Source organism: Eptesicus fuscus, chromosome 3 (assembly GCF_027574615.1).
Source record: "Eptesicus fuscus isolate TK198812 chromosome 3, DD_ASM_mEF_20220401, whole genome shotgun sequence".
NCBI classification, from domain to species: domain Eukaryota; kingdom Metazoa; phylum Chordata; class Mammalia; order Chiroptera; family Vespertilionidae; genus Eptesicus; species Eptesicus fuscus.
Window position 1 is genome coordinate 101890903 of NC_072475.1, and position 25442 is coordinate 101916344.

General features: G+C 40.4%; 1 protein-coding gene across 1 annotated transcript; it reads right to left on the reverse strand.

Annotated features, from left to right (window-relative positions):
• Window positions 1-588: 588 nt before the first annotated feature.
• On the reverse strand, window positions 589-14916 carry HSPA13 (heat shock protein family A (Hsp70) member 13). The gene is made up of 5 exons (XM_008152284.3): window positions 14673-14916; window positions 12812-13152; window positions 7816-8029; window positions 4878-5045; window positions 589-3571 (listed from the first exon to the last, which is right to left on the reverse strand). The coding sequence occupies exons 1-5, from the start codon at window positions 14854-14856 to the stop codon at window positions 2904-2906; spliced, it is 1575 nt and encodes a 524-aa protein (XP_008150506.3). The 5' UTR covers window positions 14857-14916; the 3' UTR covers window positions 589-2903.
• Between the last annotated feature and the right edge of the window lie 10526 nt (window positions 14917-25442).

A 25442-nucleotide genomic window follows, 5' to 3' on the forward strand; every position in this document is an offset into this window, starting at 1 on the left:
ACCCCAATGAGGAACTGTATACGTGTTAAATGAAATAAATATGAAAATGTCCCTATATTTCCTCATATATTTTGAGTTCCTCAGTAATGGTAGTTAAAATAACAATGAAGGAATCACAGGAATTAGCAATGAAGAGTCAAGTCTACTATCTTTAAGAGCTCATTTGAAAAGACTACAGTAATATAATAAACTTCTCTAAAAGTATTTTTGTAGAAAAAATTATCAAAATTTATTAGAAAATTATAAGTATTAACCATCAACCAAAGGATTACAGTAGCCTACTATGCAGGATTTATTAACCAACTAGATTAGTTTAGGTGTTGGCTCCACTATAGTTAGGAGTCATGAATTGGTATCCAGAATTATGGACACAGTGTTTATATAATATACTTCTAAGTCAGGGAAATAAGCAGAAAAGCAAGCAATTTCAGAGACAAGCAGGATGCAGGGAACTAGGAAACAGCTGTTGAGGTCACAAGCCATGGGCATCAGGTCAGCTCTATCCCCACTTCCTTTCTTAATTATATACCTCAGAAAAAGGACCCAGGCCTAGTCCTAAATGGAAAAAATAGAGTATACAGCTTAAAACAAACTGCAAAGTCATATTTATTTACATTAAAATATGAATGACCTGTATACACACAAATTTAAGAGGCACAATCTGTTATGTACAATACATGTTACACAGTAATATCCGTAGATACATCAGTGGTTTGAGTGAAAACACAGTACCAAAACATTCGATACAAAATAAATTACTCATTCACATAATGTAATTATACAAGACATCTAATATTTTAAAAGTTATATACCTCAAAAAACACTAGCTATACAGCTAAAACGTAATGTTTGTTTTATGAAGAATGTCTTCAGATTATTATACATAAATGATCACTTTCAGAATCCATTTTTATCCTTTAAATAAGCTACACTGATGTTGTCTATTTATTTATATCCTGGTAAAATGCTTGAAGACAGACATTACTTCATCTTTTAAAGTTGAAACTATACTAGAGTATATGTTAAACTATTGCCCCAATTCCAACACTGCCATCATAATTTTCAGACACAATCAAGTTATTTAAATTCCAATTTTAAAGTATGAGATTCATTGCCCTATTTTGCAAATTGTTTCCTCTAAAAATATGATCATATTGTCCTCAACTATCTCATATTTTGGAGAAATTCAAGTTTTAAAAAAAATCTTAAAATGCTTTAGGTTAAAGCTGATTCTATATGTAGAGATTTTGAGAAATTGAACACTTTAAAGAGCTTCATAAAAAGATTGTTTTCAATTCTAAAATCTATTAAAGATTTATATGAAGTCCAAGAGAACATTTGAATATTTTCATAATACAGTGAAGGTTTCATCTTTGGCATTTCTCTATTAGTTCTAAAATGAAAAACGAACATTTTATATTCTTCTATCTACCTACTTCAGATATTTTCTGTACACAAAAGTGTTTGAAATTTCATTGCTAAGAAAGTTTTTTAGATCTGCAAAAAAGTGTTAACATTTAGCTTTTTATTGAGAAGTTGAAATGTTCTGATGTTGCTGAAATGAGTTTACTTAGTTCTTTTTCAAGAACTGAAAATTCAACATCCTGTCAAATTCAACAATGGATAAAGCAGGCAAAATTTAACAAAAATATTGGCCAGAGTATAATTTTTTAATAATAATATGAATCATGCCTATATTAAGGAAAAAATATGGGCATCACAGAAACAAAACTGCTATATTTTCTTTCTTGGTCCCTATAGCTTTCCTAAAAGGAAACAGACCAAAACAAAACTGCTACTAATGCTGATTAGTAGAAATTTTTTTCACATTGCCTTCTGTATTAGATTTCCACATTACTTCCAACATTCACAGATCTTTTTATCTCTTCATACACCAACCTTAAGGCTAAAAATTGTCCAAGTGTTACTATTTTAAAAATGACAGTAATAAATAATAGCAAGGTTTTTATTAGTGACCATATTTTTCCTCATTCAAAACTAAATATGGGGGAAAATATCAGTAAAACTGAATCAAATACCAGCTACATTATCCAGGACTAACTGAAAATAAGCAAAGAAACAAAACAAAAACATAAAACAAATACTGTAGCTAGTTACTGCTATTTATCAATTTCTGAAAAAAATCTTGAATAACAAAAACTGATGGTAAGGATGGTTTCATTGTCACATTAATGTATTTTAAGAAGGCTATTAAAAATTCCCCATTGTTTGCTAACCAGGTAGAATCATGGAAATCCAAGCAGAGAATGATGCACAGCAGATAAAGGAACTAGAATATATAAATTGGGTATTTCTACTATCTGGTATTGGAACATTTGAATAAATCTTAACTATTTCAGAAAGAGAAATATATCCAATGAATATATTTTAAAAATCTGGAGAATGCAGGTTACATGAATAGATACATAATGGGGTACTGAATCTGTGAAAGTAATTTTATTATATGATATGGCAATTATTGAATACCACATATGTAGCTTATATTAATACTTCTATCTCCCAGTCAATGCTAATACCTGACATCAACGCTGTCCTTCAAGTATAGTTCAAATTATTAGTTACATGTGATAATCAAGTAAATTAATTGGCACTAGACAATGTTCACAGAAAACAATTTTAAGTGCATATAGTTATCTACTTCCAGAATCCAGAAAATATAGCCATCCGTGCTTCTATTCTATCATTTTAGATGTATTTGTAGGAATGGGATCTCTCCAAAATCAAATAGGATCAATCTGGTCACATTAAGTCTTAAAACAAATGTTATGTAAATTTTATATATCTGAATGTTGCCTTTTAAGTAAATTTTTGAGATAGTTTAGACACTTTTTTTTTTTGAGGAGGTGGTCTGATAAGATCATAAATAATCATTCCTCCATAATTCAGTTGAAATTGGTTTTTTGTAAATGCTTATTGGGTATTTCTAAAGCACTGACTTGAAGAGGCCAAGAACCTCCATCAATTCCTGCTTGGATAGCCACTCCCGTCACCACTGCCAGGTCAGGGTCTACAGACGTGTTGGGATCCTTTCCAAAAAACTCCTGAATGACTTGACGGATTCGAGGAATACGAGTAGAGCCCCCAACCAATACCACCTCATCAACTTCAGTCTTTTCCAGATGGCCTTCTTTCAATACTTGCTGAATGGGTACCAGAATTTTCTGGAAGAGATCTTCATTTAGGGTGTCAAAGAGCTCCCGTGATATTTCTGTTTCAAATAAAACCTGACTTTCTCCACTTTTCTTTTCAGAAAGGCCAGCTCCAAACATGCTGCTCACATGGTGGCCATCTGCTGGGGACAGTCTGTCCTTTGACAGTTCAGTGTCACTACTCGGAGTTTCCTTCTTGTCCTTTTCCTCTACCGTTAGTAACACTGACAGATGAGCAGATTGATGAAAAGTCAGATTTAATTTTACCATTTCCACAGCTTGTCTTAATCTGTGAATTTCCTCTTTCCTAGAGGGTAGGAAGCCGTATGTTTGATAAATCTGTTTATATAAGTACTGAAGCAATCTCTGATTGAAGTCCTGTCCTCCAAGTTTATTGTTTCCTAAGTTAAAAATAAAAGTTTATATTATAGTTATTCATATATGTGTGTAAACGTGTACTTATTTAGCATGTGTGTATAAATATAATTTTATTGGAATAACAAAGTCTGTACTGAAGATATTAAGATTTTATTCATACAAAGAATGATTAAAAAATAACAGGGTTGAGATGACTTTAACTCGAATGTGTACTATGAAAAAAACAGTGCAGCCATGGCTGGCTGATGTAGAGCATTGTTCTATACATCAGAAAATGGAGGGTTCCTTCCCTGCCCCGGTCAGGCCATGTACCCAGGTTGCAGGTTCGATCCCTGGTGGGGGTGTATGCAGGAGGCAGCCAACTGATGTTTCTATCTCACATCAATGTTTCTCTCTCTCTTTCCCTTCCTAAGAACCAAAAAAAAAGAAAAAAGACCACCAATGCCTTTCCACATCCCAGCCCCAGGAAAATTACCAATACTCTTCTCTGGCTATATTCCTACTTATAAAAACAAACAAACAAAAAACCCACACACATACACAAAAAAAGGTGCACATCTGGGTTAATTTTTTTAAATGATATAAAAGGAAATATCTCTTAATGATATCAAATATTTTTTCAGAAAATAGATTGAGAACACAGATTGACTTTTAAGTAACAATTTAGAAACACTAAATATCATTATTCAATAGAAGAAAGTACTTCTTATAATTAAAATGTACCAGCAGGCAATTTATCTTAAAAAAAAACCAAAAACCTTTGCTTGTATGGTTAAGAGCAGAAAAGCAGAAAAAATGACTTAAAAGGAAAAGAGTAATGGAATATAAATCCCCGGCACTAAACTTGATTCTAAAGAGAGTCCAGTTAGGAGGAAGACAAATGCAGAAGTTAGACTACTTATAACTTACAGCTCCACTTTTCAAACAGGCTTATTCATCCCTTAAGCTAAATTAAAACAAAAACCTTTTAAAAAGATTTAGAATGCAAAATCCTATCACTTTCTAAAGAATACTAAAGATATCTATTTTGTGAAACAGATTACCTAATGAAATCAACTGATCACCCTTCATTTTAAAAGAATTTCTTTTCTTCTGTTCCCTTTACCATAGCCATGAAAAGCATTGACTCAGTGAGCTACCACCTGCAGTGTATTTATCTGACTTATAGGATGCACAATAATTTTTTGTCAATACATATAAGTGGCAGCATAAAATTATATATACAGATTACCAAAATGAAGTCAAAGAATACTGGAAAAAAAAATTAAACACTTCACACATTAGATATGCTAATGTGCCTAAACCTGTTTAACTCTATATTTTTCTTACCAGACATTGCCCTGGTTAGAAACATTCCTCCTTGTTTATTCAGTAATGACACATCTAGAGTTCCGCCGCCCAAATCTATCACCAAGACGTGAAAGACATCAGCCTTGTGGAGACCATAGGCCATAGCTGCTGCTGTGGGTTCATTTATTACCCTTAAGATCTTCAGTCCTGTATGATGGGTTGGAGGAAAGAACAGCTCATGAGAAGACACAATTAAGAAATTCAATCTCACTCAACTTCACGTTAGTGTCTTCTATAGATCAAATTCTGTTGGTACAAAAAGCTCCACTCAGTAATAATGAAAAAGAACAGTCATAAACCCAATAAAAACAACATAATGTTATTGTTCCTCTAAATAGGTATCATTAAAATTATTCTAAAAGATTACAATAGGATGAAATAAAGGCCCAGATTCAGTGGAACATATCATTTTATTCTTAATTCATACTCCATTAAAAAAAAAAAAAATCTGAGCCTCTTCTCATTGTCATATTTTACTTGGGAATTTATGAGCAATAAAAAAAACTTTAATCATTATATGTTACTAGAGGCCCAGTACACAAAATTCGTGCACGGGGGTGGGGGGGTGAGGGGGTGGGGAAGGGAATAAGGGAGCGTGTACCTCAGCCTGGACTGCACCCTCTCCAATCCAGGACCCCTCGGGGGATGTCCGACTGCCAGTTTAGGCCCAATTCCACAGATTAGGGCCTGATCGCCTCTAACCAACTCTGCTTGCTGGCCTGATTGCCCCTAATCACCTCTACCGGCCTGCCTGATGCCCCTAAACGCTCTCCCCTGTCAGCCTGATTGCCCCTAACCGCTCTCCCCTGTCGGCCTGATCACCCCTGACTGCTCTCCCCTGCTGGCCTGCTCGCCCCTGACCGCTCTCCCCTGCTGGCCTGCTCGCTTCTGACCGCTCTCCCCTGCTGGCCTGCTCGCCCCTGACTGCCTCTGCCTTGGCCCCAGCCACCGTGGCTTTATCCGGAAAGACGTCCTGAAGATGTCCAGTCTACCCAGTCTAATTAGCATATTACCCTTTTATTAGTATAGATAACAAATTGCTATGGAAATGAGATAAGTTTACTGTGCTCTTCTGTTAAAAATGGAAGATGAATAAACAGAAAATATTAAAAAAATCTAGATGAGATGCTCTAATAGCTGAAATTATAATTTTAAAGAAATACTTAAAATATAAGACCCTGAAATATAAGAAATTAGCTGAATCTAAAAAATATAGCTAATCTGATTTTGATCTGTTGTCTATGTGCAGGCAAAGGATCAGATTCCCTTGAGCAAAATTCCTGCTTTAAACTACCAGCCACATGAGTGGTCTGGAAAGTAATAAGGCTTTCTGTATCAGGAGCCATAAAACTATTCAGACTCTTAAGAATTTACTCAGAGATCATAATACCCTTCATCTTAGTTCTCTGGCTTCAACACTCACTCTGCCCTGGCCACACTGGCTAATGTACTATCTTCTTAATAGCAAATTCCCCACTGGCCATTCTCTCTCCTGCAACATACTTCCCCTATTTCCCTGGCTATCTACCTTGCTTTTCTTAAATCTGCTCAAATGTCATTTTCTCAATGAGGCCTACCTGACCACTCTCTTTAAAACCTGCAAGACCCCCTATTCTCTAACCTTTTCTATTCTTCCCCTCCCCATAGGATGTTACTTTCAGATGTATATATCTAGGTTCTCTACCAGAGGCCAGTTTACTCCTCCAGGGACATTTGGTAATATCTGGAGAAAAAAAAGATTGTCACCCCTTAGATGGGGAGGGTTCTGTTAGCATCTGGTAAGTAGAGGCTAGGGATGCTGCAAAATATCCTATAGTACACTGGACAGTCCCCCACAACAAAGAATTATCCAGCTCAAAACCTCAATAATGCTATAGGTGAGAAATACTTAAGTATATTAAATACCCCATAATATACTTATCTTTGTGCTGATTTTGAGTTTCCCTCTGGTAGAATATAAGGTCCATGAGAATTGGGATTTGTCTGTTTATATAGTTCAGTTTTATATTTATACTAGTAGCCCATTTGCACGAAGATTCGTGCAATAGACCTTCATTCACCTGGCTGCCTGCACCAGTTTTCTGCCGGCACCGGGGACCCAGGCCTTGGCTGTAGCCACCGCCTTCTACCTTCTTTCAGGGTCCCGGCTTGGCCCTGGGCGGTGGCCTTTGGCTCGGCTGCACCCAGCGTCCCTGCTACCCGATCTGAGCAGGCACCCCGCTGGCGCCCAAGGCCGGGAAAGCCCCGGGCGGCTTTCCGGGCCTTGGGCTCCGCCGCACCCCAGCGTCCCTGCGATCGGATCGGAGCAGGCACCCCGCTGGCGCCCAAGGCCGGGAAAGCCTCGAGCGGCTTTCCCGGCCTTGGGCTCCGCCGCACCCCAGCTTCCCTGCAACAGCTTCCTGGTGGGCGTGGTTGATGGGCGTGGCTTGGTTGGTGGGCGTGGCTTGGGCATAGTGAAGGTGCAGTCAATTTGCATATTTGTCTATTATAAGGTAAGATAAGGCATATATCTTTTCAATATAAATTCCATGAGAACAGATATATATTGAGACACTCAGATTTGTTGAATGGTGTTAAAATGAATTCTCCCCCACCTTAAGGCTTTTTAAAAACATTATATTCGTCTTAACATTAAAGAAAGTTTAGAAGAAAAAACTTGCTTCTAACATGTGTCCATGTTATCTTGCAGCATTTGTCATGTGCCTGACTGGTTATTGTCCGTGATACATATATTTTACGTTGTCCTATAGACTTCCTTAATTATCATTTGCAAACTTGTATCAAAATCCATCTAATTTACCTGACATATAGTTACGTGCTTAGTTAGGTGGTTTGCAAAGTGATACATCTTCCTATAGAAAATTTTCAGCCTCAGAAAATTTTGATAAAAATGTAACTCGGGTAAAGGTAATATTACCTGCAAGGTTAGCAGCTTCAATTGTTGAATTTCTCTGTTTTAAATCAAATTCTGCTGGTACTGAAATAACAGCATTGGCAACTGGCATTCCAAGATATTCCTCTGCCATTTCCTTTAATTTCAGTAATAGTCTAGAGCCAACATATTCTGGGGAAACGGTGATGGTCTCATTACTTGTCACAGAAAACTCAACCATTCCATTTTTGTTTAAAACCTGTGAATAATAGGAATAAACTTAACTAAGGAGATAAAAGACCTATAATCGGAAAACTACAGGACACTGAGAAAAGAGATAGAGGAAGACATAAACAAATGGAAGAAGATACCGTGCTCATTGATTGGTAGAGTCAACATCATCAAAATGTCCATACTACCCAAAGCAATTTATAGATTCAATGCACTCCCCATTAAAATACCAATGGCAGCCTGGCCAGTGGGCTTGGTGGTTGAGCATTGACATATGAACCAGGAGGTCACAGTTCGATTCCCAGTCAGGGCATGCTGGGGTTGCAGGCTTGATCCCCATTGACGGGCATGCAGGAGGCAGCCAATCGATGACTCTCCCATCACTGATGTTTCTATCTCTCTCTCTCTCCCTTCCTCTCTAAAATAAATAAAAATCTGTTTAAAAAAATAAAACTCTCTACATCTTAAAATAAATAAATAAATAAATAAATAAATAAATAAATAAATAAATAAAATACCAAGGGCATATTTCGCAGGCCTACAAGAAACTCTCCAAAAAATTCATATGGAATAAAAAAAAATCCCGAATAGCCACAGCAATCCTGAGAAAGAAGAATAAAGTTGTAGGGATCAAGATATCAAGCTATATTACAAAGCCACGGTTCTCAAAGCTGCCTGATACTGGCACATTGACCAAGAACAGACATATTGACCAATGGAACAGAACAGAGAACCCAGAAATCGACCCAAGCCATTATGCTCAATTAATATTTGACAAAGGAGGCAAGAGCGTACAATGGAGTCAAGAATGGTGCTGGGAAAATTGGTCAGATACATGCAAAAAATGAAACTAGATCACCAACTTAGACCACACACAAAAATAATCTCAAAATGGTTAAAGGACTTAAATGTAAGACAGCAAACCATAAAAAAATCTTAGAAGACTCCATAGGCAGCAAAATGTCAGACATATGTCGTAGCAATATCTTTACCAATACAGCTCCTAGGGCAATGGAGACTAAGGAGAAAATAAACAAACGGGACTACATCAAAATCAAAAAGCTTCTTCACAGCAAAAGAAACCATCAACAAAACAACAAGAAAGGCCACTGCATGGGAGAACATGTTTTCCAATGCTATCTCTGATAAGGGTTTAATTTCCAAAATTTACAGGGAAATCATGTAACTTAAGAAAAAGAAGATTAAACAATCCAAACAAAAAATGGGCAAAGGACCTAAATAGACACTTTTCAAAAGAGGACATACTGAGGGCCAAGAGACATATGAAAACATGCTCAAAGTCACTAATCATAGAAGAGATGCAAATTAAAACAACAATGAGGTACCATCTCACACCTGTCAGAATGGCTATCATCAAGAAATCAACAAAGAACAAGCGCTGGCAAGGATGCAGAGAAAAAGGAACCCTCATGCACTGCTGGTGGGAATGCAGACTGGTGCAGCCACTGTGGAGAACAGTATGGAGTTTCCTCAAAAAGTTAAAAATGGAACTCCTATTTGACCCAGTAATCCCACTTCTAGGACTATATCCCAAGAAATAAGAAACACCAATCAGAAAGGATATATGCACCCCTATGTTCATAGCAGCACAATTTACCATAGCTAAGATCTGGAAACAGCCCAAGTGCCCATCAGCAGATGAGTGGATTAAAAAACTGTGGTACATCTACACAATGGAATACTAAGCTGCTGTAAAACAGAAGGAACTCCAAAAAAAACCAACAAATGGATAAGATTAGCATGGATGGACTGGAGAGCATTATGCTAAGCGAAATAAGCCAGTCAGAGAAAGATAAATTATCACATGATCTCACTCATATGTGGTATATAATGAACAACATAAACTGATGAACAAAAATAGAAATAGAGACAAAGAAACACTGAACAGACCATCCAACCACAGAGGAAAGGCAGGAGAGGGTGGGAGTGAGGGGGGGGTGTGGTAAGAGATCAACAAAGGACTTGTATGTGTGTATATTAGCATAACCAATGGATAAGGACACTGTGGCAGTGGGGGCTTGTCCTGGGAGTGGCCGGGAGGGGTCAATTGGAGAAAAAGGAGATATATGTAATATTTTAAAAAATAAAAACCTGTGAATAAAATTTGCAAAGAAAAGAATGTAAAAGCATATATACACATATATACATACACATACATACATACAAATAAACTTACACACACTGCACATTAATCAAAACTTACCTTTACCTTTACAAGGTCACAAAATTCATTTGTAATGTACCAAGTACATTTATTATGAGTAGAGGTTATAAAAAGTTATACTTTAAAATCTATAAAATTAATCCACATCATAGTTTTTTGATAAGAGAAAAATAACATTCATCACTAAGCACATAGCTGGAACATAAAAGATTCTCAATATATATTTGTTAAATTAAAGAAAAAATGAATGATGAAATATAAAGAATAATAGTTGCTAAATTATATATGTGACTAAGGATCTTTTTTTTTTCTTATAATTAAGTTGTTCCAAAATTAATAGATAACTGAAAGAATGTTCTGGTACATATCAGCAAGAATAATTTTAGTACTTCATTATGTTCTTAGCCAAAAATCAAATATCAGTTACATTCTTGTATCTAAGAAAATATGTATTAGCTCAATATCCCTGCTAATGTAGTTTCCATTTAAAAAATTAGATTAATTCTAAAACATTCTATCCTAGATTCACCAAGAAGACTGCACTAACATCAACAGTAAAGAGAATTAGTCTGTTCTAAGTTATAAGAGTATCAATCCCAGTCATTCTAGACTACATATCTAGGTTCCAATCAAGAAACCTGTATGACGAAAACAAAAGCAAGCCACGGACACTATTAAAATAAGGTCCGAAGACACCAGTACTGACAGAGCCCACATGAAACAGAAACAACAAAATCAGATTACTTAGAAACTCATGGACAAAAATGGAAAAAAACTTAACTAGTGATCAGTAAATAATATACCTCAAACTATAATTTAGAAGAAAATTTATAGTTTTATATTATTTTATCATTGCATAAGATTATAAATAAATAGTTTCTTAAGAAAGTAAAGAAGCTTAAGAAATGCATGGATAATTTTTTTCTACTTTGAAATAGATTGAAAAATTGAGAATTTTTATGGATGAATTCAAATAAGCAACACTGATATAACTATCAGGTATTTTAAAACCTATCATTTAAAATCCCACTTTGTATTATACAAGAAAAACACTACATGAAATAAACATTTAAATGTTTAAAAGAAAAAAAACAAACCGCAAAATCCAAACCTAAAAAATACTCATATAAAAGTATTAGGAAAAAAAAAATACAAATGGATAAGATTAGAAAGCCATTGTAAGCACAGTAAGAGTCCAAAACCATTCTAAAACATTAATTATTAAGAGACAATTTTACTACATAAAAAATTGATACTCTTAACTGCTCAAAAACAAAATTATGTCATCAGGAAAAAAAAGAAAAAGTACTGAAAACATATCACAATGTATTTCATCATATCAGAAAAGATAAAACACTCCCCAGCCCCCAAAAATAGGACAAAGAACAAGAAATGGGTCACTTTTTTTCATTTCATAAAGAAAATGAAAATGTAAATAAAGTAATTTTTAATTCATACCTCACTAGAAATAATAGGGATTGATGCAAGCTATCACTTTTTACTTCTCTATTGGCAAAAATTAAAATAACTAGTGAAGATACAGGCACTCTAAAAAATGGTTAGGAACATATAACCTTTTCGGTGCATAATTTGTCAATATAAATCAACAGCCTCAAATATGTGCATTTGACCTATCAAGTTCTACTTTTAGAATTCAAATTTAGGAAATTATCAGAGAAATGTAAAATGATATATGTAAAAGGATATTTACTGAAGCTCTAACATTAGTGGGAAACCAGGGAAAAAATAAAATATATTCTGATAAAAACTGGGTAATTAAGTACTTGAATGGTCATTCCCTGAAACCAGGAAGGAGAATGATGTGAACGTATTGACTAATTGGCTATGACATGTTGATAAGTTTCAAACAACTCATAAAACACAATGCCTAATTGGATATTTTTTACATATACAAATATGTATACATTCAATATGTGTATACTTACTTATACAGAGAATATTACCATCCATCCATAGAACATGGGACTTCATTAGCCTTCCTGCTACAGTGAAAGACTTAGGTGACATTCTAAGGATGGCAGAGCAAGAATATAAGGTGCTAAGTCTGACAGCACTGTGGAGCCACTGAATTAACTCACCCTGGACCTGCTATGAAACTGCTTATTATACAACTAGTGTTCCCGTTGCAGGAAAATCCTGCAATAGGGTTTCCTGCTGCACTCTACCCCGCCCCGCCTCCGCTCCTCCCTTGTCCCCCGGCCCGCCTTCTCCGCCAGCCCGCCCCACTCTCCTTCCTTCTCCCCCGGCCCTGCCTCCGCTCCTCCCTTCTCCTCCCCCCGGCTTGCTTGCTTCTCCACAGCTTTGCTCCCTTCAACATCTCTTGGCTTCTTTCTACGCTGTCTTGATATGCAAATTAGCCACCATCTTTGTTGGGGTAATTTGCATACTCGTCCTGATCGGTTGGTGGGCGAGGCTTGGTTGGTGGGTGTGGCTTGGGCATAGCGAAGATGCGGTCAATTTGCATATTTGTCTATTATAAGGTAGGATAACTTCCAAGCAAATTGAGTCAGTTGAAATAAAAAGTTTTATAACTTGTTGCCAAAACATATAATTGAAATAATAATCTGACCTAAAATTAAAATAGATTTTAGCTTAACTACTTACCTTAAATGGGTATCTGCCAATTTCAGCCTCCAGCTCTTCTGGGGTAAAAATCTTGCCTATGAATCTTTTGGCATCATATATTGTGTTCTGAGGATTTGAATCTGCCAGCTCTAAGCTTTCATACCCCACATAAACATCATGGTCAGTAAAAGACACCATGCTGGGTATGCTGATATGGCCATTTTCATCTGGAATGACCTTTACTTTTCCTGTGCCAGGAAAAAACACCCCAACAGAGCAGTAGGTGGTGCCAAGGTCAATGCCAATCACTTTAGGAGTAGGCAATGGTAAATACTGTTGTGACAAATAGCCAGCCAATAGGAGAGTCAAAACAGCTGATCCTGAAATACAAACAAATTAAAATATATGTCTTATCAAACTAGTACAATAAGCTAAATTACTAAAGTCCCTTTAATATCACTCTTTGAAACAAGACTAAAAAAATATACTCTCAGAATATTTTCTTTTATAATACTAATGGTAACACTTCTCTCAAACATCAAGTTTTTCACACTGTAAATTGACAGCACTTAAAATGAGGTAACAAGAAAAACAAAAAACCTGTTTTTGTCTACTTCACTATGGGTGGATAAAGGAATAAAAAGTAAAAACATTTCAATAACAATTGTGCTGACGTTGACAGGAAAACTCATTCTTCTGGAGCAAATTAGATATAATCCAATTTCTTGATCAATTGATACTTGATTTTATAGCTTTATAATTAGCTTTATTTATCATTAAAAAAAAAACCAAAAACACAAAAAACCTCCATTACTAAAATTTCCACAGCAAAAACTCTCATATTGTAAGGCTAAAATTATTTATCCCTTTATCTCCTTTTTTCTTTAAACAACATGAAATCGATAAATTGGGTAAAATGGTTTTGAAAGCTGCTTAGATATTAAGCTGTCAACTCATAACAGAAGATAACTTTCTCTGTGTTGAAATATCAATTAAGGACACACTTGTAAATATCACAGGTGATACTGAGAGAGGCTGCACCACAGTGTGTCCTGCAAACTTGAGGACCACACAAACGGAAGCTCCTCGCAGCAGGTTTGCTCACTGCGGTATCTCCTGCAGCAAGAACGGTTCCCAGCGAACAGCGGGCGTTCAGCAATTACTAACTGATGAGAAAAACGAGTGTGAACAAACGCCTGACGAAGGAAGGTGTCCCTTCGCACATCACAATTAATTTATCTGGTGTCAGGAAGCTATGCTGACCTCCCGTGTCGTCACCCCTGTGACGTAAGACCTACGACGTCGATTTGTAGGAGTCCGTTTCCACCGATGGTTAGCTCATCCTCCTGAACACACAATCCAGCGAAGTGCAACCCAGTGCCAGCCCACCTGCCTCTGGCTCCTCCGTGCAGAATGTCAGAAGCACTCCCTCCCCTCTGCCCGGGGGTCTAACCGGGGCTGGCGGGGAGCGCGCGGTGCGGTGCCCCGCAGAGGCCGCGTCTCAACCCCAGCACCGCTGGCCCACGGCCCCGGCCGCCGCGGGCTTCTCCTCCTCCACAAACGGGGCTGGACACGCACGTTCTAAGGCCCCAACTCAACGTGCGATCCGACATCGACGTTGTTTTGGAAAGAACCGCTCCCCGGCCTGACGTCCCTGCGATGAACGCAGAGGGATGCCGCCCGCCCGACGAGGTGGGCCTACCGGGGCCTGGGCCGTCCCAGAGGCGACTCCAAAGCGGCTTCCCGAACAGCCCCAACCCGCCTCTGAATCACCTTTTCGGCGCCATTCCTGTGGCGCAAGCTGGATCTAGAAGGTGTGGCAATCACCCCCACCCACCCGGCTCCCCACAAACGCTCTGGTCAGTGCCCACACCAGCAACAGGGACCCCGGAGCACTCACCTAAGATCGTCATCTCTCCGGCCATCACAGTCCCGCCGAAGAGGTTTGGGGTGAGTGTACCAGACGGGAGGCACCGCCCCCACGCCGCCGGGCGGCCCGCTGCCCCCTGGGAAATGTAGTTCTCTTGCTCTGACGCGGCCAGGGAAGCTACATGTCGGACCAGAGAAAGGACTTTCTTTACCATGAGGTCGCGAGGCTGAGAACCTCCATTCAACTGCTGCCAGGGACAACAGAGCCGCCCTCCCACGCACGACTGCCGAGCCAATTGGGCTGAGGAGGCGGAGAGTCCAGGAGAGGGGCTGGACTTTAATCATCCAACCGGAAGCGCCTCGGGCCACCGGCGGTATAAAGTCTCTCTAGCGCCGCCCTGCCGCTTTGCTTTCTGGGAAGTGTAGTTTGGGCCTTCCCCGGTTCTCCAGAGGGAGAGGACCACTCGCTCATTGTGCGGGGGATCTAGTCCGAAGCCAGGCCAGATTCCAGCCTTTGTGCATTCGTTCGGTCCACCTTTACAGCGCGCTCCTTCCCCTGCGATCTAGATTCTGGCTGGACTTTCACTAATCGCTGCCATGCCTCCCTAGGATCCCTACGCAGTCGGGCGTCCTGAAACTACAATTAAGATGACCAGTCCTGCCTTTTTTTCTGTTTTTTTTTTTTTTTTTTTGGGGGGGCGCCTAAATAAATTCAAGCAATTTTCAGGTAAGGCGATTTATTCAAGAGAGCAGGGACACATTTCCTCTATTGCTAACGCTGAAATAGGCCATTCAAAACAAAAACAAAAAACAAAAACAAAACACCTTAGCTTTCTCTTGAATTCAGTCCTTAAGTGGCAGGAATAACTTTCAGAGACGAGTTGAAGTGCTTTTCAGGTTCTAGTCTATGAAAGACCTGATTTTTCTCACTGCGTGGTCACTGGTAATACGGCATGGCTCCTTTTCAGAGTGGTTGGCTGTTCAAGTTCACAAGAACTGTGATCCTGGAGAAGTGAAATTTATTTCCGCACCTGAGATTAAACCAAACAGTCCCTGTTGACAACAGGCCAGGCGGCTGGGAGAATAAACTGCCACAAGCTTACTGGTTGATTTACAAATGTGTAACAAAATGTTGATGGCTATTGAAGCAGAATTATGGTTAGTGGGGATGCATTTATATCTAATCTAATAATACACAAATATGCAAATTGACCACACCTTCGCTAGACCTAACCCACGCCCACAGCCAAGCCACGCCCACCAACCAATCAGGACGAGTATGCAAATTGCCCCAACAAAGATGGCGGCTAATTTGCATATCAAGACAGCATCCAAAGAAGTCAAGAGCTGCAGAAGGGAGTAAAGCTTCGAAGAAGCAAGCAAGCGGGGGGGGGGGGGGGGGGGGGGGGGGGATAAGGGCGGGGCGGAGGCGGGGCCGAAGGGAAACGCGGGTGGGCTGGAGGAGAAGGCGGGGCGGGGGACAAGGGCGGAGCGGAGGCGTGGCCGGGGCCGAAGGGAAACGCGGGTGGGCTGGAGGAGAAGGTGAGGCAGGCGAACAAGGGAGGAACGGAGGCGGGGTAGAGTGCAGCAGGAAATCCTATTGCAGGATTTTTCCTGCAACGGGAAAGCTAGCATATATATATATATATATATATATATATATATATATACTAGAGGCCCAGTGCATGATTCAATCATGCATGTGTAGGGTCCCCTACACGCTTTCGCTTTCCATCACGGGGGAGCTGGGTGCCTGTCCACTGGTGCACCAGGCCTTTCAGAAGCCTCCAGCGTGGCGAAGGCTTCTGAAAGGCCTGGTGCCTGAGCGGACAGGCACCCCGCTCCCCTGCTTTTGATGGTCCGCGGTGGGACGTGAGCTTGCTGCCCCAGAGGCCCCTTCTGTGCCGAAGCACAGCCATGGCGCAGATGCTGAGCTCGCACTGCCACTGGCGACGCGAGCTCAGCGTCCCGCCGGCCCAATCAGCCACCCTGGCCACCCCGAGTCCTGCCCCCCCCCCCGCGCCTCCTGGCCAATCGCGGGCATAGCGAAGGTATGGTCAATTTGCATATTTGTCTATTATTAGGTAGGAGATATATTTATAATATTCTCCACTTTCATGTATTTAAAACTTTTTTTATAATGAGTTTATAGTGAATACTACTCAGTATAATTTGAGTATACTTATAAAGAATACTTGATTCAAACATTTAGTGTCTTAAACACAAATATATTATTTTACAATTCCATAGATTACAAATTTGGTACAAGTCTAACTGAACTAAAGAGAATTGTTTTCTGCTTATTTGATTTTCTGGCAGAATTTATTTCCATGTGATTGTAGGATCAAGGTGATACCTGAACCAGTGAGCAGGAATTCTTCCTGGGGTCATTTCTCACAGATTCGAAGAATGAAGCCACAGACCAGAAGAGCTCAAACAAGGCAGGAGTTTATTGCAAACAAACACAGGCTCCCAGGTCCAGGAGGGGACCCAAAAAGGTTGCCCTGAAGCATTCTGCTCTTCCACTTCATATCTGCTAAAGGCCTGCTCTTTGTCTCTCTGTGCCGCTCTCATTGGTTCCTGGCCTTTTTGCAGCATTTTATTTTGCACTTGCAAGAAAAACCTCCTTGTTTCAAAACACCCTGTTTTTCTGCTATCCTCTTTCTCTGCAAAACATTTTGTTATTTCAGCTACCTCCAGGATTCCTCCTTCTTCCACCCCTTCCCCTGTCTACCTAATTCTGCTTCTAACTTCTCTCAAAGGTCCCCATTTTCTTGCTAATTGTAAACTGAAGGCCATTCCCAGCTTCTTTCTAGAGGCCACCAACCTTCATTAGCTCAGAGACTGTCTTCCTCTGTCTCCCAAAGCCAGCAACAGTGGGCCAATTCTTTGTCAGAAGACACCATGTGATTAAATTGGACCCACCTGGACAATCCAAGCTTGTCTCCTGATCTCAAGCTCTGTAACTTTAAAATTATCTGCAAAGTCCATTTTGCCATGTAAGGTAACACATCACAGGTTCCAGAAATTAGAATGTGAACCTCTTTGGGAGGCAGTTACTCCCCCTACCCCCATTCACTCTCTGGTCCCCAAAGATTTATATCCATCCACATGCAAATGCTACATGGTCTTATCCTATAACAACATTAACTCAAAGTCCAAAAACCTAATCTAACTCTCATCAGCTTAAAAATCCTAAATATCATGTTCTATTTCGTCTAAATTGGCCAATAGCTGTTGTCCCATATCTCTTCTTGTTCGCCTGCAATCAGAGGAGCAATGAAATACATGGATAAGAATGCTGGTAAGACTAGACTATTCCAGTTGTTTCTCGGGGTTATAGTAATGTTATAAAGAACAGAAAGACAACAGATGGGAAATAAGGGTGAGTGCAGGAATGTGGAAAGAAATGTGGATATACTGACTTCCTCAGTAGGGAGTTAATAGTCATTATAAGTCGTGGAAAATTTAAGAAATAGGAGCTTGGCAACCTGCCCAAATGGCTCAGTTGGTTGGAGCATTGTCCTGTCCTATACACCAAAAGGTTCAATTCCAGTCAGGGCACATACTAGTACCTAGGTTTCGGGGTCACTGGTTGGGGTGTGTACAGGAGGCAACCAATTGATATTTCTCTCTCACATTGATATTTCCCTCTCTCTCTCTTCCTCTCTCTAAAACAGAAACAAAACAAACAAAAAACACATATCCTCAGGTGAGAATTAAAAAAAAAAAAGAGCCCTCCCTGGTTTGGCTCAGTGGATAGAGTGTCAGCCTGCCAATGGAAGGGGCCCAGGTTCGATTCCGGTCAAGGGCACATTCCTCAGTTGCAGGCTTCTCCCCAGCCCAGGCCCTGGTCAGGGCACACGCAGGAGGCAACCAATGGTTGTGTTTCTCTGTCTTTCCATCTCTCTTCCACTCTCTCTAAAAATCAATGGAAAAATAACCTCGAGTGAGAATTAAAAAAAAAAGAAAGAAAGAAAGAAAGGAGCTTAAACAGAACTCTCTGGGGCCTTCTTTATAAGGGTACTAATCCCATTCACGAGGGCTCTACCCTCATAATCTAGTCACCTCCCAAGGGTCCAACCTCCTAATACCGTGGCCAGCAAACTGCGGCTCTCGAGCCACATGCAGCTCTTTGGCCCCTTAAGTGTGGCTCTTCCACAAAATGCCACGGCCTGGGCAAGTCTATTTTGAAGAAGTGGCGTTAAAAAAAGTTTAAGTTTAAAAAATTTGGCTCTCAAAAGAAATTTCAATCGTCCTACTGTTGATATTTGGCTCTGTTGACTAATGAGTTTGCCGACCACTGACCTAATACCATCATTTTGGGGATTAAGTTCAATATATGAATGGGAATGAGGGGTATAAATATTCAGTCTATAGCAATTATATACATAGAAAAATCAATACTGTAAAAATATCTGAGAAACAATAGGAATTGAATGAATCAAAAGACAACACTTTGGATAGGAAAACTCAAATTTATTATAGAAAAGTTTAAGTATACACAAAGTAGGGAGAATTAATTACCATGTACCACATTCAATAATTACCAACTAGTGACTAGTCATGTTTTATATTTATCTCTACCTGTTCCCTATCTCATATTACTTTGAAACAAATAGGAGATTTATTATTTTAATCACACATATTTCACTAAGTATCTCTAAACCAATTTTTAAATATAGACAATAATATTGTCAGGGCTCAAATTTCCAATTGATTTATAAATGTTACATACTTTTCCAGTTTTCTCCTTTGCATTAGAATTCAAATAAAGCCTAAAACTTGCAGTTTAAAAAAATAATAATTTGATCTTTAAGGTTTCCTATAGTCTGATTTTGCTGATTGTATCTCCATGGTGTGAATATGTTTGCAGCTTTTGTGTCTATAGTTAGTGTAAATTGCTAGATAGATATAAAGATTTGACCTAATTTAAGTGCTTTTTCTTTTTTTCTTGCAAGTTTATTTTGTCTTTGGTCATGTTTTTCCATTAGAAGGACAAATAATATGTGGTTGCCTCTCTTTTAGTTGATGACTAATGCCCAAGCTTATGAATTTATTAAGCATTAAGGAACAATGCTATTCTAGTTTTCCTTTTTTTTTTGTTAGCTGGCATATGTTTATAAAGAGAAATTTGTCTCATTTACTATTTGATTACCCAGTGGTATGGTTTCTATAGAAAGACAAGATTACTTCTTTTTTTTGAAATATATTTTTATTGATTTCAGAAAGGAAGGGAGAGGGAGAGATAGAAACATCAATGATGAGAATAATTGATTGGCTGCCTCCTGCACTCGCCCCAGTGGGGATCCAGCCTGCAACCCGGGCATGTGTTCTTGACTGGAATTGAACCTGGGACCCTTCAGTCCGCAGGCCAATGCTCTACCTACTGAGCCAAACCAGCTAGGGTGATTAATTCTTTTGGTTTTTAAACATATTTTTATTGATTTCAGAGAGGAAGGGAGAGGGGAGAGAGATAGAAACATCAGTGATGAAAGAGAATCATTGATCTGCTGCCACCTGCACGCCCCCCACCGGGGATCAAACTGGCAACCCCGGGCATGTGCCCTTGACTGGAATCGAAGCCGGGACCCTACAGTCCACAGGCTGACGCTCTAGCCACTGAGCCAAGCCAGCTAGGGCTAGGGTGATTAATTCTTGATTCATTCTCTTTACTTTCTACTTTTAAAAATAATCAGTGTCCTAGCCGGTGTGACTCAGTGGATAGAGCATCGGCCTGTTCTATCCCAGGTCCCGGATACTTCAAAGTAGCCCTACAAAGAGTCCCAGGTTCGATTCTGGTCAAGGGCACATACCTCAGTTGCAGGCTCCTCCCCAGGGCTCGTGCAGGAGGCAACCAATCCATGTGTTTCTCTCACATGGATGTTTCTCTTTGTCTTTCCCTCTCTCTCTCTCTGTAAAAATCAATGGAAAAATATCCCCAGGTGAGGATTAACCAAAAATAAAATAAAAATAATCAGTTAACTTGCTAGCATCCTCCAACGCTGACCAATTAATTTGTTGTTGTTACAATTATTGTTATTGTGTGGTTATATATTCTGTATATTGTAATTATTGTCCTTTTACTTAGATTGTCCTGACTTTGGCCATTTTCAGCATCTTCAGATTCATTCTTGAGTGTTTTTGACACAAGCCTGCTAGGCTTTTGTAGGAACCCTAATCAGAGTAAGCTGGATGTTCAATTCCTGTTTTATATATTTCAAAGCTCTTATTTTAGGCATACACAAATTTAATGTTGTTATCCTTTACTATTATCAAATATCTCTTTTATGTCTGGTAATACTCCTTGCTCTGGAGTCTACTTTGTTGTAGGACCAGAACTGGGATGCAGAATCTCTGGTACCGACTTTGCACTTGCCAGAGCCTAAAGTAAGTGCCTCCTTAAATTTTGCATCTAGAAGCCTCACTTCTCAGGAGGCATTCACTCACTTATGCAAGGGCCTGATGCACTTGTGCTTGCTTGCCTCCCTGATTCTAGGCCTGCTTTGTTTAATATTAATATAGCAACTCCAGCATTCTTTTGGTTAGTATTTGCTTAGTACTTTATTTTCCATCCTTTATCTCTTCTTTCTTTTGGGTCTTTATACTTAAAATGTCTCTTATTAATAGTATTCAGTGAGACTTCAGTTTTAGTAAAATTTGACAATATTAGTTTTTGAGTGTTTGGTCCATTTACACTAGATATAGTTAGGCTATAGATCTATACATGGGTTTGTCTGCCACCTTACATAAAAAACCAACAACCTTGTTTTATTATTATTTTAAAATATTATGACTCATCTCCTTCCTCCCTTCATTCATCTCTCTCCATCCCTCCCTCCCTCCCTCTCCCTCTCTCTCCCTTCATTTCTCCCTTTCACAAATATTTTACACCTATCATTTGCTAGTCACTGTGCATACCATAAAGAACCAGAGAGAAAGATTTTCTGAGCTCAGATGGCCTACTTAGAGGAACCCAGACATTTAATAGCTAGTTGCTACATAGTCATATAATTTTATGTTATAACTGCTTTAAAGAAAGATTTATCTTGGTGGAGACTGGGATTTATTGATATTATTTTATCTTTATTTATATACACTTCCATGTATTAAAGTGAAATATTCACAGCCTGTTTTTTACTCAAATGAAAGTAAGATATTTAATTGATAATGGGCCAAATTTTCTATGTAGAAAATAGTACTTGTAATGCAGTCTACTTAGGACTCTTTTAAGTTAACTTTAAGATTGTTTTAAATATATTGTTAGCAACATTAGCTGTCCATTTTCCTAAAAATTGTCCTTTACATTATACTAGGAGATAGCTTTACCCTTATTTCACTGCCATCTATTTTAAGAATTATGAATGTTAGAAATGAGTTGCTTTATTCATGCAGATGATGACCTCAGACAACTAGGTATAATATACTGACCCAAAATTGCTTCTTTTTTATGTGAAATTTTTTTGTGTAAATTTTAGTCCAGCTGAAAACATTTTATTTATATAGCTTATAAAATACTTAAACAATGCAATAGTATGTAAAATTAGAAAGAAATCTTTTCCCTTTCAAACAATCCAATTTCCTCATGTGGTGTGTTTTCTTGAATTTTTTTTTTTTCCTGTATATACATATACTGTATTTTCCAGTGTATAAGACGACTTTTTAACCCAGGAAAATCTTCTATATGCCCAGTCATCTTATGCCGGAAAATACGGTACTATAACATAGCTATAAATTTTTATTAACAGAAATGTGCTCATATTATATATATTGTTCTGTAATTTGTATATGTCCATTAACAACCTATATTGGTTATCTTTCCATGTTGTTATATATAATTCTATTCCAATCTAATAGTTATGTAATTTTCTAGTACACTAATCCTATATAATAAAGAGGTAATATGCAAATTGACCATCACTTCAACACACAAGATGACTGCCCCCATGTGGACACAAGATGGCCACCACAAGATGTCCAACAGGGGAGGGCAGTTGTAGGCGATCAGGCCAGCAGGGGAGGGCAGTTGTGGGGAGACCCAGGCCTGCAGGGGAGGGCAGTTGGGGGGGACCATGCCTGTAGGGGAGGGCAGTTGGGGGCAACCAGGCCAGCAGGGGAGGACAGTTAGGGGTGACCATGCTGGCAAAGGAGGACAGTTAGGGGTGACCAGGCCGGCAGGGGAGGGCATTTGGGGGCGACCAGGCCAGCAGGGGAGGGCAGTTAAGGGTGACCAAGGTGGCATGGGAGGGCAGTTAGGGGCAATCAGGCTGGCAGGGGAGTGGTTAGGGGGTGATCAGGCTGGCAGGCAGAATTGGTTAGGGGCAATCAAGTAGGAAGGCAGGCAAGCGGTTGGGAGCCAGCAGTCTTGGATTGTGAGAGGGATGTCCTGGATTGGAGAGGGTTCAGGCTGGGATAAGGGAAACACCACCCACCCCCATGCATGAATTTCGTGCACTGGGCCTCTAGTCTATATATAAAAAGGCAGTGACCATGATGACCGAAATGACCATTTGACCAGTCACCATGTGGTGCTAGCATAGATGCATAGACACAGGTAAAGTCTATGAATGAACTAAGAACGAACAAGACAAATGCTTGCCTTCACGGAGCTCGCACTGTAAGAAGGTTAGGTCAGGGATGAGAATTCAAAATTGCCACCAGCACAGACCTGAGGTGCCGCTTCTCAGAGCGGCCAGAGATACACCTGATAGCGGATTGTTAAAGAGTGGGAATTTTTGAGCACTCCAGAGAGGCCGTGGACTATGCCCCAGATGGAGTTGTCAGTGCTGACACCAGGCCAGGCCTTGAGATATGGTCTCATGGCCCCTTCCAGCACGTAGGCCTTCTTTCACAGAACACTCCCAGCTTTCTGAAGAACAGGATGACCCTGTGAATAACATGATCCTGACGTAGCTTAGGAAAAACTGTTTTGTCTTGGGTTACTTGTTCTGCAAAAACAGGATGTGGTTAATGGGCTTAAAAGCGGTCCTACACAAAGGGTCACTGCTGCTCTCTGGTCTCCCTGCGTGGAGAATGGCAGAGCAGTCGCCCGGTCGGCTGGCTGACTAATAAAGGCTCCCTAAATTTTAATTTGGTCTGGGCTTCAGTGGTCATTCACTCGCATTTGCTCCACAACAGTACTAGGGGTGTGACTGAAGGGCTGGCGCCAACGTGAAGGCAGGGCCATTCTGATATCCCATAGGAGCCAATGGCTGCCTAGGAGGTGGAGTTTTTGATGCTGAATGGCATAGAAACCAACCTATCAGAACCTAATCTGGGTGAACTGTGAAGGCAAAACCTAAGGTGGCGGCTGAGGAGGGGTTTTAAGGGCAATAGCTGTTTGGTGTAAGGTGTAAGAAAGCAGTTCAATTTTTTAATAATCAGTTTGGCAGTATAGTGCATATGGCTGGCTATCAGTCCAGATATAGGGGTAATGTATTTTTGTCTGCCAAGAGCATCTCCTCTTGCTGAAAGAGGCTTTTCCCCCCATTAAAGCAATCCTGTCCTATATAATCTATCTATACTAATAAAAGGATAATATGCTAATTAGATCAGGGCGACCGGCCATCTTTCTGACATCCAACTTCCTTCCGGACAAAGCCATGGTGGTGGGGGCTGAGGCAGAGGCAGTGAGGGGCAATCAGGCCAGCAGGGGAGAGCAGTTAGGGGTGAGAAAAGGCTGGCAGGGCATTAGGGGCGACCAGGCCTGCAGGAGAGGGCAGTTGGGAGCGACCAGGCTGGCAGGGGAGGGCAGTTGGAGGCTAACTGGCCTACAGAGGAGGGCAGTTGGGGGTGAACTGGCTGGCAGGGGTGGGCAGTGGGGGCGACTAGGCCAGCAGGGGTGGGCAGTTGGAGGTGACCAGGCTGGCATGGAGGACAGTTGGGGGCGAACTGGACTGCAGGGGAGGGCAGTTGGCGGCAACTAGGCCAGCAGGGGAGAGCAGTAGGGGGTGACCAGGTCAGCAGGGGAGGGCAGTTGGGGGTGACCAGGCCAGCAGGAGAGGGCACTTGGGGGCAAACTGGCCCGCAGGGGATGGCAGTTGGACGCGACGAGGCCAGCAGGGGTGGGCAGTTGGAGGTACCAGGCTGGCATGGGAGGGATGTTGGGGGCAACCAGGCCAGCAGGGGAGGACAGTTGGGGCATTAGGCAGGCAGGCAGGCAGGTGAATGGTTAGGAGCCAGTGGTCCTGGATTGTGAGAAGGATGTCTGACTGCCTGTGGGATCGGGCCTAAACCAGCAGTCAGACATCCCCCGAGGGGTCCCAGATTGAGAGAGGGTGCAGGCTGGGTTGAGGGACACTCCTCCGTGCATGAATTTCGTGCCTCTAGTATACTATAATTTTAAAGACTAGAGGCCCAGTGCACAAAATTCATGCCCTGAGGGGGGGGTCCCTCAGTCCGGCCTGCACCCTCTTCAATCCAGGACCCCTCGGGAGATGTCCAACTACCAGCAGTTGGACATCACTTTCGCAATCCAGTACTGCTGGCTTCTAACCGCTCACCTGCCAGCCTGATCCCCCTAACTGCTCTCCCCTGCTGGCCTGATCACCCGTAACCACCTCTGCCTTGGCTCCGCCACCATGGCTTTGTCCAGAAGGTCATCTGGAGGTCGTTTGGAAGACGTCTGGTCTAATTAGCATATTACCCTTTTATTAGTATAGATTATTTGTGTACTGTTGGACATTTGTTATTTTTATTTTTTTCTGTTACTATTCTGCAATAAAATTCTTCTACATCTGTCCTTTTATCTACAATCATTTCTGTGTATCACTTATTAGATGTTAAAAACTTTACACATTCA